Source organism: Chiloscyllium punctatum, chromosome 1 (genome assembly GCF_047496795.1).
Source record: "Chiloscyllium punctatum isolate Juve2018m chromosome 1, sChiPun1.3, whole genome shotgun sequence".
Lineage (NCBI taxonomy): Eukaryota > Metazoa > Chordata > Chondrichthyes > Orectolobiformes > Hemiscylliidae > Chiloscyllium > Chiloscyllium punctatum.
The window spans coordinates 21,317,619-21,331,514 of record NC_092739.1 but is presented as its reverse complement, the minus strand read 5'-3'; the positions used below and the strand labels follow the sequence as shown (position 1 = coordinate 21,331,514).

The 13,896-nt window shown below is 45.3% G+C and overlaps 1 protein-coding gene across 4 annotated transcripts in view; it reads left to right on the top strand.

Annotated features, from left to right (window-relative positions):
- Positions 1-13,896, top strand: part of LOC140480468 (tolloid-like protein 1) — a 339,587-nt gene that overhangs the window by 159,080 nt on the left and 166,611 nt on the right. For all 4 annotated transcript variants that reach the window (XM_072575408.1, XM_072575486.1, XM_072575570.1 and 1 more), the window contains one exon: positions 11,092-11,209. In XM_072575408.1, coding sequence (XP_072431509.1) covers positions 11,092-11,209 — 118 coding nt within the window. The remainder of the gene's footprint in view (positions 1-11,091; positions 11,210-13,896) is intronic.

The following is a 13,896-nucleotide window of genomic DNA, read 5'->3' as shown; positions in this document are numbered from 1 at the left end:
ACCTTGGAGGATGGTCACCCGAAGGTCCGAGGCTGAATGTCCTGGACCACTGAAGTGTTCCCCAACTGGGAGGGAGCCCTCCTGTCTGTTGATTGTTGTGCGGTGCCCATTCATCCGTTGTCGTAGCCTTTGCTCGGTTTCCCCAATGTACCATGCCTCAGGGCATACTTGCCTGCAACGTATCAGATAGACAACGTTGGCTGAGTCTCATGAGTACCTGCCATGTACAAGGTGGGAGGTGTTCCCACATGTACTAGTGGTATCATATTTATGTCCACAATCTGACACGTCTTGCAGCATCCACCGTGACAGGGTTGTATGGAGCTGTCCTGAGAGCTGGGCGGTTTGCTACGAACAATGATCTGTTTGAGGTTTGGTGGTTGTTTAAAGGCAAGTAGTGGAGGTGTGGGGAAGGTCTTGGTGAGGCGCTCATCCTCATTGATAATGTGTTGCAGGTCATGAAGAACGTGGCGTAATTTTTCAGCTCCTGGGAAGTACTGAAGTTCTCTGGAGTTGGGCACTTTATGGTGAAACTGTAGCTAGTCAAGGACACCTTCATGACCTACCATGTTGTGTTTGCTAGTTTGGGTGTAATGTCCTCAGTCTATCCTTACAGGCTGCAATGCAGTGTTGTCATGGTTGACCTGTATAAACACTCTGTCTGTATGGGTGTGGTGTAACCTGTGAAAATCATGTTTGGAGTAAAACCACAAACAGGAATTTTATACAGGCAGTTATGCAAGATTATGAAAAATACCCTATAACACCCATATAATACTAAATTACAAATAATTTGAAAATGATCTGTCATCCATGATGCTCTAATATAAATAAGGTATTAAAATAACAGGTACCTACTGCCACTTTATTTCATTTCACATTTGCCTTCAGCGTGTAGGAGTCTGACTCACTGACTTAATGAAGGCAAGGTCTTTTAGAAATCTAAACAATATTTTCCAGAAAAAAAAATGATGTGCGGAGGTGTGGGTAATGAGGAATAAGCTCCACTATTTACTTGACACACATACTGCCCATTCTGACTCACTGACTTAATGAAGGCAAGGTCTTTTAGAAATCTAAACAATATTTTCCAGAAAAAAAAATGATGTGCGGAGGTGTGGGTAATGAGGAATAAGCTCCACTATTTACTTGACACACATACTGCCCATTCTTCTCGAGAAAACTCCCACTAATATGATGAATAGGCCTGTATAGAATCAAACACGCAGCTTGCACAAAAGTAACTTCTGTGCTCCTTCAGTGCTTTCTCTAGCTATGTGTTAAATTACATTCTCTACAAGTTTAGCCAGCTGGGTACAAAATGTTCTGCTCACTTGTAGTGTCAGAATGAAATAGAGTTGGGGCCTTTAGCTCTTTGGTGACCCCAGAGATTATACTTCACCATTGATAAAAACAGTCATATCTCTTTTATTACAATAAGCTTGAATTGTTTTTGAAGAGACACCTGTTAAATTTCATTGGTGAGTGCTTATGGAAATTATAAACAACTTCAGGTGGTATTAGTGAATAGTTATTATCCAGGCTCCATGAAGACTATTGCTCAATGATGCAATGCATATTAATGGACTAAGTTCAAAAGCTACTTTTTAATACTAGATTAGATTAGATTCCCTACAGTGTGGAAACAGGCCCTTCGGCCCAACCAATCCACACCGACCCAGGCCCATTTCCCCCTGACTAATGCACCTAACACTATGGGCAATTTAGCATGGCCAATTCACCTGACCTGCACACCTTTGGACTGTGGGAGGAAACCCACGCAGACACAGGGAGAATGTGCAAACTCCACACTGACAGTCACACGAGGCTGGAATCGAACCTGGGGACCCTGGTGCTGTGAGGCCGCAGTGCTGACCACTGAGCCACTGTGTGGCCTCTTAATGTGCCTTGTTTGTTATTTACTACCAGTATAAACATTATAGACCCCAACTTTTCCTCTGCAGTCAAGGATAACTTGTTCAAGTTGAAATCTACATGGCTACCATTTAGAAAATTTAATATCCCTGCAAGTAAAATATTGATGCTCATAATGCTCAGGCCTTAAATATGGCAATAAGTGAAACTGAGAGAGTGTTTCACTCGATGAATAATTTGGTTTCAATGATTTTGACTACTGGATGGTTATACATCTCAATTTTATCAGTGGTAGTTTTAAATCAGTTGTAAATCTATGCCTCAATGCCTTGTCACTGATTTTAGTAGGTACCAAATCTAGTCTTCTATAATATTGTGGAGCCAGGAGCAGCATTCCTGTTGCTGCTGACCTCTCAAAAATAATTTAATGCTCACAGCTGTGGTACCTCTTCTATTGTATAATGCAACAAAACAGGTTGAGACATGAATAATGTGGGCAAGGTGGCTCAGTAGTTAGCACTGCTGCCTCATAGCACCGGGGGCCCAGGTTTGATTCCAACCTCTGGTCTCTGTCTGTGTGAGTTTGCATATTTTCCCCGTGGGTTTCCTCCGGGTGTTCCGGTTTCCTTCCGCCATCCAACAATGTGCAGATGAGGCGGATTGGCCATGTTAAATTGCCCATAGCGTTCAGGGATGCATAGGGGAATGGATCTGGGTGGGATACTCTTCGGAGGGTCGGTGTGGACTTGTTTGGCAAAATGGCCTGTTTCCATACTGTAGGGGTTCTATGTAAAATAAATTGCCCATTAAATTTGTGGGTATAAACGATAGGACTGTGGCTTACAAATTAAAGAGGACTTGATTCCTGAAAGATACAGGCAGTCTGTTGCCTACTTTGGGCCTCTGTGCTGATTGCAGCAGTTGAAAAGATGGTTTGAATGGGACTTGCTCCAGTTTTACGTCACTGCTGCTTCATATATTCTACTTAAGTCTAAATTAACATTTCAGTGCATTTATTGACCAAAAGTTGACTGGGTCTTATTCATCAAACAGAAAAGAGAATTATGAGCTTCCCCAGTGCTTGGTGCCTTGTTTAGCAAGTCAGTAAGTGAACTGTCTAATTACAACAGATTAGGCTCAATACTCAGTTTGTGTTGTGTTGCCTGACCTCACTCAGGCCACTGGCCCCAGTGCAAATGGACATTGTAGAGAAAATTGGCCAGGCCCTAACTCTTTATCACTAGCTACTCATTCATGATGGGAATCCATGTTCCTGAAGAAATGATTGAACTTGACCATAATGCTCCTGGAGCCAAGTTGCTTACTATCACTGTACTCTTATCTCACCTCATTTTTTGAGGGGGTTCTATTTTAGTCACTTTAAATAAAATGTCATTTCTGTCTTCACAGTTGTGGCTGTATCCCTCAGGATAGGATCCACGTCCGCAATTGGTCAGTAGAGCCTAATTTCACATGGCATATGACTGTTAATGAGCTATTCATTCTTTTGTTTGTGAGGCTGGGAATCTGGACCTTCTGATGCGGTTCCACCCTCTACCCAAGACCTCCTTTATTTTGAGTTAGACACCGCTATGGATTTTGCACTATTGGGGCTAGTTTAGGCACAGTTCAGGCTACTGCTGTTTCTCAACGTCGAATGTGCCAGTTTTCCAATGTGAAACAGGCATGTTCAGGCTGCTTTGATTGAAGAGGGTACCCACTTTGACTACTTAACTGGCTGCTTAAGGCCATGAACAAACTTGTTATCAGCTCCTTCAGGGGACAGATTTGACTTCCCATTTCATGGGTTTGATGCATTGTTGAGAATGCAGCATGGAGGAGGAAGAGCTGAGATAGCAGAGGGCAACCTGCAATTGCGTGACAGAGGCAGAAGCCAGCACTGAGGAGCGAAGAATGGAAGATGACCCTCAGTGTTGCTAACAGAAATGACACCGAGCTGTGAGCAACAGCAAGTTGCCAAGGTGGACTGGAAACTGAGGATCCAATACAGACCAAAGTCACTACAGACTCCTTCCCTTAAGATGACATAAATAATTTCTGATGTAAAGTTGGGACCTGGCACATCTGCTTTCCAGCATGGTTCGTGACTCTTTCAATGCATTCCTTCCTGGGAATGTACCAGAGGTACTAAAAATTTTCCATTCCTGTCTAGAAGAACTGTCCAGACTGACATTCCATTTATGTTCTGGATTAGAGTGTTGCTGAAAAGCACAGCAGGTCAGGCAGCATCCGAGGAGCAAGAAAATCGACGTTTCGGGCAAAAGCGCTTCATCAGGAATAGAGGCAGGAATCCTCCAAGGTGGAGAGATAAATGGGGGGGGAGGAAGGTGGGGGTAGGGAGAAAGTACAATAGGTGATAGGTCAGAGAGGAGGGTGGAGTGGATAGGTGGAAAGGAAGACAGGCTGGTCGGACAAGTCATGGGGACAGTACTGAGCTGGAAGTTTGGAACTGGGGTGAGGTGGGGGAAGGGGAAATGAGGAAACTGGTGAAATCACATTGATGCCCTGGGGTTGAAGTGTTCCAAGGCAGAAGATAAGGCGTTCTTCCTCCAGGTGTCGGGTGGTGAGGGAGTGGCGGTGAAGGAGGCCCAGGACATCCATGTCCTCGGCTGAGTGGGAGGGGGAGTTGAAATATTGGGCCGCAGGGTGGTGTGGTTGATTGGTGCGGGTGTCTCGGAGATGTTCCCTAAAGCGCTCTGCTAGGAGGCGTCCAGTCTCCCCAATGTAGAGGAGACCGTATCAGGAGCAACGGATACAATAAATGATATTAGTGGATGTGCAGGTAAAACCTTGGATGTGGAAGGCTCCTTTGGGGCCTTTGGTGGAGGTGAGGGGGGAGGTGTGGGCACAGGTTTTGCAATTCCTGTGGTGACAGGGGAAGGTGCCAGGATGGGATGGTGGGTTGTTGGGGGGGCGTGGACCTGACCAGGTAGTCACGGAGGGAACTGTCTTTGCGGAAGATGGAAAGGGGTGGGGAGGGAAATATATCCACGGTGGTGGAGTCTGTTTGGAGATGGTGGAAATGTCGACGGATGATTTGGTTTATGCGAAGGTTGGTAGGGTGGAAGGTTGCACCAGGGGCGTTCTGTCCTTGTTACGGTTGGAGGGGTGGGGTCTGAGGGCGGAGGTGCGGGATGTGGATGAGATGCGTTGGAGGGCATCTTAACCACGTGGGAAGGGAAATTGTGGTCTCTAAAGAAGGAGGCCATCTGCTGTGTTCTGTGGTGGAACTGGTCCTCCTGGGAGCAGATGCGGCGGAGGCGGAGGAATTGGGAATACGGGATGGCATTTTTGCAGGGGGGGGGGTGGGAACAGGTGTAATCCAGGTATTTGTGGGAGTCGGTGGGTTTGTAAAAAATGTCAGTGTCAAGTCAATCGTCATTAATGGAGATGGAGAGGTCCAGGAAGGGGAGGGAGGTGTCAGATGGTCCAGGTAAATTGAAGGTCAGGGTGGAATGTGTTGGTGAAGTTGATGAATTGCTCAACCTCCTTGTGGGAGCACGACGTGGCGCCAATGCAGTCATCAATGTAGCGGAGGAAGAGGTGGGGAGTGGTGCCGGTGTAACTATGGAAGATGGACTGTTCTATATAGCCAACAAAGAGACGGGCATAGCTGGGGCCTATACGGGTACACATGGCTATCCCTTTGGTCTGGAGGAAGTGGGAGGATTCGAAGGAGAAATTGTTACGGTTGAGGACCAGTTCGGCCAAACGAATGAGTGTCGGTGGAAGGGTACTGTTGGGGACCTTGGGAGAGGAAGAAACGGAGGGCTTGGAGGCCCTGGTCATGGCGGATGGAGGTGTAGAGGGATTGGATATCCATGGTGAAGATGAGGCTTTGGGGGCCGGGAAAATGGAAGTTTTGAAGGAGGTGGAGGGCATGGGTGGTGTCTCGAATGTAAGTGGGGAGTTCCTGGACTAGGGGGGATAGGACAGTTTCGAGGTAGGTAGAGATGAGTTCAGTGGGGCAGGAGCATGCTGAGACAATGGGTCGGCCAGGGTGGTCAGGCTTGTGGATCTTGGGAAGGAGGTAGAACCAGGCAGTGCGGGGTTCCTGGACTATGAGGTTGGAAGCTGTGGGTGGGAGATCTCCTGAGGTGAAGAAGTTGTGCATGGTCTGGGAGATGATGGTTTGGTGTTGGGGGATGGGGTCATGGTCGAAGGAGCAGTAGGAGGAGGTGTTCTCGAGTATGCGTCTGGCTTCAGCGGTGTAGAGGTCAGTGCGCCAAACTACCACTGCACCCCCTTTATCCACTGGCTTGATGGTGAGATCGGGATTGGAGCAGAGGGAGTGGAGGGCTGCGCATTGAAGATGAGAGGTTGGAGTGGGGGAGGGGGGTAGACAGGTTGAGGTGGTTAATGTCCCGGCAGCAGTTGGAAATGAAGAGATCGAGTGCAGGTAATAGGCCAGCACAGGGTGTCCAGGTAAATGGAGTGTGTTGCAGGTGGGCGGGAGTCCTGATTGTAAAAGTAAGCTCGGAGGAAGAGGCTGCGGAAGAAGTGTTCGACGTCATGGCGTGTATTAAATTCATTGTTGCGTGACTTCTACACCGCTGAAACCGGGCACCAACTCTAAGACACCTCCTCCTACCGCCCCCTCAACCATGACCTCACCCCCCCCCCTCCCCCCATCACCAAACCATCATCTTCCAGACCATACAGAACCCCATCACCTGAAGAGATCTCCCACCCACAGCTTCTAACCTGATAGTCCGGGAACCCTGCACTGCTGGGAGGGTAGCAAAGAGTACAATAGGTGAATGGGGGTGGGGATGAAGGTGATAGGTCAGAGAGGAGGGTGGAGTGGATAGGTGGAAAGGAAGATAGGCAGATAGGACAAGTCATGGGGACAGTGCTGAGCTGGAAGTTTGGAACTATGGGGGAAGCGGAAATGAGGAAACTGTTGAAGTCCACATTGATGCCCTGGGGTTGACGTGTTCCGATGCGGAAGATGAGGCGTTCTTCCTCCAGGCGTCGGGTGGTGAGGGAGTGGCGGTGAAGGAGGTCCAGGACCTCCATGTCCTCAGCTGAGTGGGAGAGGCAATTGAAATGTTGGGCCACAGGCCAGTGTGGTTGATTGTCTATTCACCCATTGTACTCTTTGCTACCCTCCCCCACCCTCCTCTCTGACCTATCACCTCTATCCCCACCCCCATTCACCTATTGTACTCTATGCTACTTTCTCCCCACCCCCAACACCTATCATTTATCTCTCCACCCTGCAGGCACTCTGCCTCTATTCCTGATGAAGGGCTTTTGCCCAAAATGTTGATTTTTCTGCTCCTCGGATTTTGCCTGAACTACTGTGCTTTTCCAGCACCACTCTAATCCAGAATCTGGTTTCCAGCCTCTGCAGTCATTGTTTTTACTAATTCCATTTATGTTGCAAGCCATTTCTTGAGATGGTCCTCTAGCACTGACTTCTTAGTTCTGATGAAGTTGTCCATTGACATTGTCACCCGGATCCACAATAGAACAGTCCTTCATGTGCCGTTTTTTTAAAATAATGTTGAGGAGTTATTTTGCTGGAGCCTTATGCCCCTCACAGTTGCTGATAGCTTTTCAATATTGGAATTATTTCGCTGGCCTACACAAAGCATCCAGAAGTATTTCAGTTAAGTCTGCCTGCAAAACATTAAGAAGCATTAGTTAGGAGAACATGTAACTTCAAAAGTAACTTGAATCTGAATTTGTCTCCGGGTCTCAGCATTAATTGTCCCTTGAGTATTTTAACGTCAATGATAGGCTACTAGCAGTGGAAATGTGGCGTTTCCACTAGTCCCATTCAGGTGACCTAGATTTGTAATTACAAAATAACAGCAGCTTTAACATGCACTATTACCATTAGTAATGTATATATCATCCAGCACCTTGACCCAGGAAGAAATATCCCATGAAGTGCACAGCTCAGTAAAATTATCAGTTCATACTTTTAGCAAATTGTAGGGTAGATTTAAAAGGGAACTAAGAGATAACTTTTTCACACCGAGGGTGGTACGTATATGGAATGAGCTGCTGGAGGCTGGTACAATACAACTTTTAAAAAAACATCTGGATGGGTATATGAAGAGGAGGGCTTTAGACTGATATGAGCCAAGTGCTGGCAAATGGGACTACATTAATTTAGGATATCTGGTCACCATACATAAGTTGGACTGAAGGGTCTGTTTCTGTTTCTGCTGTACATTTCTATGACTCTAAGTAACTTTGAGCTGAAGGGTGATGGAACAGGTCGAAGTTACAGAAAACAGACAAGTTCTAGCAAATTTTGAGTCAACTGGGTAAAGCCAAGCTATTAAGAGATATAGGCCTAAGACACACATATGGAGTTAGGCCACAGATCAGCCATAATTTCATTGAATGGTGGAACAGGCTTGAGGGGCTGAATGGCCCACTCCTACATTTCTGAGTATAATTTTGAGGATAGTGACTGTAAAGCTCCAAAAATACTTCAAATCTAAATTATCATCATTGGAAATATTAAATCATGGATGTCTTCCTATACTGGTCTCCAGGCTGAATAGACTGGGGCTATTTTCCCTGAAGTGTTGGAGGGTGACTTTATGGAGGTTTATAAAATCATGAGGGGCATTGATAGGATAAATAGACAAAGTCTTTTCCCTGGGGTGGGGGAATGCAAAACTGGAGGACATAGGTTTAGGGTGAGAGGGGAAAGATTTAAACGGGACCTGAGGGGAGACTTTTCATGCAGAGGGTGGTGCATGTATGGAATGAGCTGCCAGAGGAAGTGGTGGAGACTAGTACAATTACAACATTTAAAAGGCATCTGGATGGGTATATGAATAGGAATGGTTTAGAGGGATATGGGCCAAATGCTGGCAATTGGGACTAGATTTATTTAGGATTTCTGGTCAGCATGGGTGAATTAGACTGAAGGGTCTGTTTCCATCTGTATATCTCTATGACTGGGTGAAAGTGGGGACTGCAGATGCTGGAGATTAGATTCAAGATTAGAGTGGTGCTGGAAATGCACAGCAGGTCAGGCAGCATCCGAGGAGCAGGATAATCGACGTTTAGAGCAGGAGCCCTTCATCAGGAATTGTAGAGAGATGAGGAGAACCTTTTCTGATTCCTGATGAAGGGCTCCTACCCGAAATGTCGATTTTCCTGCTCCTGGGATGCTGCCTGACCTGCTGTGCATTTCCAACACCATTCTAATCTATCTTTATGACTGTATGATTCCAGGCAAACAATTCTGCTATATAGCATATTAAGGTGATAGAGTTGCAGTTAAATGCTTGTGCCACCGAATGCATTCTATGTTAAGAATTTGAATGGTTTGTCAGAATTTGGGAGGTGACTATGTTTATTTCTCTTTCTGCAGTGTTCACGTTTAGAAATGACAATCCATTGCCTACTTGGACTGTCTTAAATTTTGACCGTTTTCTTCCTCCTGCTGAAAACCAAAAAAAAAAGCCTAAAGAAATGTATGGAATAAATAGCGTCATTTATATTCTATTTGCACTGGAAGTTTGAGGTATTCTGAAACCACAGGAACAATGTATCTACTGTACATGCAACAGGGCTTGTGCAGCTACAGGCTTTTCAAGTTGCATTCGTGCTGCTGTTCTGGCCAGTGCCGAGCCTAGTTTCTGGATCAGTAATGGAAAAATCATATCTTCGGACAATGGACAGACAGAATAAAATGTCAGAACAGATGGCAAGTGGTTCCAGTGGCAACTATTTATCTTTGCTGCCAGTGATATTCAGGGACAGGAAATGAAACCACCTTGTTCATATACCCACCCATAGCGTCCTCTGCATTGAGAAATATGTTTATCATCCCACTTCCAAAAGTACTCCTGAAATATGAATGCAATATAAAAGAATGTAGGAAAATTTTTCAAAAAATTCATCATTACAATCAGCCTTGCCATTTATGAAGGATCATTAAAATGTTTTTTCCTCTAAATTGGTAACATTAAATGAAAGTTTATTACAATTTATTTGAATGATAGGTGACTTTGTTTTTTTTGCCTCTGAGTCACAGGTTCAAGCCCCACTCGAGCATAAATACAAAGGCTGACATTCCAATGCAGTGTGGTTGTATGGTTGATTAGATTTTTTTTTTGATTACTTACAGTGTGGAAACAGGCCCTTCGGCCCAACAAGTCTACACCGCCCCGCCGAAGCGCAACCCACCCATACCCCTACATCTACCTCTTACCTAACACTACAGGCAATTTAGCATGGCCAATTCACCTGACCTGCACATCTTTGGACTGTGGGAGGAAACCGGAGCACCCGGAGGAAACCCACGCAGATACGGGGAGAATGTGTAAACTCCACACAGTCAGTCGCCTGAGGCGGGAATTGAACCCGGGTCTCTGGCGCTGTGAGGCAGCAGTGCTAACCACTGTGCCACTGTGCCACCGTGCCGCCCACACGGTTGGAGTTCTCATTTTTTAAATGAGATGTTTAGTCATAGCCCCTTTGCATGCAAAGCAAAATTTCCTGTTGGATGTTGGGTGGAATGAGGTATTGGTGGCTAAGGTTGATGCGTGAACAAATTTTTGCTTCAATCACGGTCACGAAAGTGGTATCTCGTTATCAAGTTTCTGGTTGTGGGAGCTTGAGGTGTGCAGATATCATGCCACATTTCTTCTGTTACAACAGTGACTACTTTTCCAAAAGTACTTCATTAGCAACCATGAAAGGTGCTACAAAAATGCAAGTTTTTAAAGTATAAATTGAGAATTGAGCTGCCCTTTCTCCTTCGCCCTCCCTCCCTTCTCCTCCTCCCTTCTCCTCCTCCTTTCTCCTCCCTCCTCCCTCCTCCCTCCTCCCTTCTTCTCCTCTCTTCTCCTCTCACCTTCTCTGTCCCACCCTAACCACAATTGACATAGATATTTTTATGTTAGAGCCGAAACGTGTCAACATGAAATTGTCTCCACTGATGGCACAATTTTGCATTGCACTTTGTGTCTCAATGTCAACATGTTTGCAAAGAATTATAAGCACAAAGTCAATCTAATCACAATTACATAAGAGCCGTTTTTTTTTTATATAACAAAATGTATAATTGTACTACATATCTGCTGTTCACTCCAGCATAAATGGGGTTGTGGTATGGTGAGTTTAGTTGATTTTATAAAGAATTGCTTTCTAAAGTGTCTTTTGCTAATGTTTGGAAAATGTGACACAATTTCTCAACGAGTGATCTGATTCCTCTAGGCAGCCAGCGGGCAATGTTCAAACAGGCCATGCGGCATTGGGAGAAACACACATGTGTTACTTTCATTGAGCGAGTAGATGAAGAGAGTTACATTGTCTTCACATACAGGCCTTGCGGGTAAGCAAAAGCTGTTTCCTTTGCTGGCGATTTAAATTTTTAATAGGCCTGACCACATATGCATGAAGGTGTAAATTCATTATGTGTTCTGTAATGTTACCTCAGAGCGTTATTTAAGCTGCTTAAAAGAAGGCCAAGAACTACAGAGACCTCTTTGTGACAAGTGGCCAAAATCTGTTTAGCAAGCATCTCTCAGCCATTCTTCTTGGGATTTTCTCAGCTATAATCCCTTTCGCTACCATTTATTTTATTCTGTGCAGCTGAAAAGAAATAGTTTTGGCAAGGTGCAAAAACATAAAATGAGTGTGCTGGCATGATTTACTGTCAGCAATTTGTTGATCTTTGCCTGACACCATTGATCAAAATGACAGCATGAAGTGGAATTAACTATGATTACAAATAGGTTTTGAAATAAACTACTACATGTTCCTGCACGGACTAGATGAATCATGGGGCACTACTTCAACCATATGGCACCATATGGAAATGACACTCACATTTGACTGGCATTTACTGCTTCTTTACTGCGCATGTTCCATTTTAAGCAGTGCACACAATTTTAGATTTTGACCAGAGATCGAGAAATGTCATTGGCCATCAATAAATAAAATCAATTGCATGGTCCTTGCAAATTAATTGTTCTATAACTGTATAAGATGGAAAACCTAAACTTAATCCCTTATCCATATTAAAGTCAAATGTGGATACCAAGTTTTAAGTTCTTCCGGCAAAAAATGCAACATTGTCCTCTCTCTTTCTCTCATGCTGTATTTTGCTCCGATGCAGCAGGGAGTGGTAGACTGATTATTTGGAGGCACAACCTCCAGTTCGTACAATTGTTATTCTCAGTCAATTTAATTTGAAGAAGTTATGGTAAGATATTCTTTTGTGCAGCATCTGTTTGACGAATGGTTGTTAACTTCGCATTTTCAACTTTTGCATGACATTCCATAAATTGTTGTCCAGAAGAAAAAAAAAACGACAGGTATGGTGTCTCTCTGCCAGTACTCTGCAGACATGTGGGATTGTTACAAAATTCTGAAGCACAGCTGCAGCAACTTGGTGCTTCTGGTAGGAGGCCTGTCTTAATGGTTGTGTAATTCTTGTTGCAATGCTAAGAGTTGGGCTTTGGCATGGTGTAGAGTATTAGCATCAAATCCAATGTTTTGCATGACTGAACTACACAGGCCAGGAAGAAAAATGGGTTAGTTATGGAATCTGCAAAAAACGTTAGAAAGTGAATCTGAGGTCTTGAAATTATATTGTTGCTTACCAAGGCACAAGCACCTTGACATGTTTTTATATAAATGTTATTCACGGAATTCCAGCAAGTTAGCATTTTTATTTCATTAAATTCATTAAAATGTACATTTAAAATTATAAAGAAAGTGGCATCAGACAAATATGTTAAGTGTTAAGACCCTGGTGGCACTTTAGGTTCTAGCATTTAAATAATACATATTTATAAGCTTTTGGTCCTTATTCAATACTCCTTAAGGCTGCTGTTGTGAGAGTTTGGCTCAGTAAAGTGGGCGGCACGGTGGCACAGTGGTTAGCACTGCTGCCTCACAGCGCCAGAGACCCGGGTTCAATTCCCACCTCAGGCAACTGACTGTGTAGAGTTTGCACATTCTCCCCGTGTCTGCGTGGGTTTCCTCTGGGTGCTCCGGTTTCCTCCCACAGCCCAAAAATGTGCAGGTTAGGTGAATTGGCCATGTTAAATTGCCTGTAGTGTTAGGGGCAGGGATAAATGTAGGGGAATGGGTCTGGGTGGGTTGCGCTTCGGTGGGTCGGTGTGGACTTGTTGGGCTGAAGGGCCTGTTTCCACACTGTAAGTAATCTAATCTAATCTAAAGATTAGTCTATATCTTGACTAACTTGTTGTTCTTTGTTTCCCACTAATCAATGCTGACAGGCAATTTTACCATTTGTGCTGAAAATGTGTTGCTGGAAAAGTGCAGCAGGTCAGGCAGCAACCAAGGAACAGGAGAAACAACGTTTCTGGCATAAGCCCTTCTTCAGGAATGAGGAAAGTGTGTCCAGCAGGCTAAGATAAAAGGTAGGGAGGAGGGACTTGAGGGAGGGGCGTTGGAAATGCGATAGGTGGAAGGAGGTCAAGGTGAGGGTGATGGGCTGGAGTGGGGTGGGGGCGGAGAGGTCAGGAAGAAGATTGCAGGTTAGGAAGGCGGTGCTGAGTTCGAGGGATTTGACTGAGACCAGGTGGGGGGAGGGGAAATGAGGAAACTGGAGAAATCTGAGTTCATCCCTTGTGGTTGGAGGGTTCCTAGGCGGAAGATGAGGCGCTCTTCCTCCAACCATCGTGTTGCTATGGTCTGGCGATGGAGGAGTCCAAGGACCTGCATGTTCTTGGTGGAGTGGGAGGGGGAGTTGAAGTGTTGAGCCACAGGGTGGTTGGGTTGGTTGGTCCGGGTGTCCCAGAGGTGTTCTCTGAAACGTTCCGCAAGTAGGCGGCCTGTCTCCCCAATATAGAGGAGGCCACATCGGGTGCATCATCTTCCGCCTAGGAACCCTCCAACCACAAGGGATGAACTCAGATTTCTCCAGTTTCCTCATTTTCCCCTCCCCCCCACCTTGTCTCAGTCAAATCCCTCAAACTCAGCACCGCCTTCCTAACCTGCAATCTTTTTCCTGACCTCTCCGCCCCCACCCCACTCCGCCTATCACCC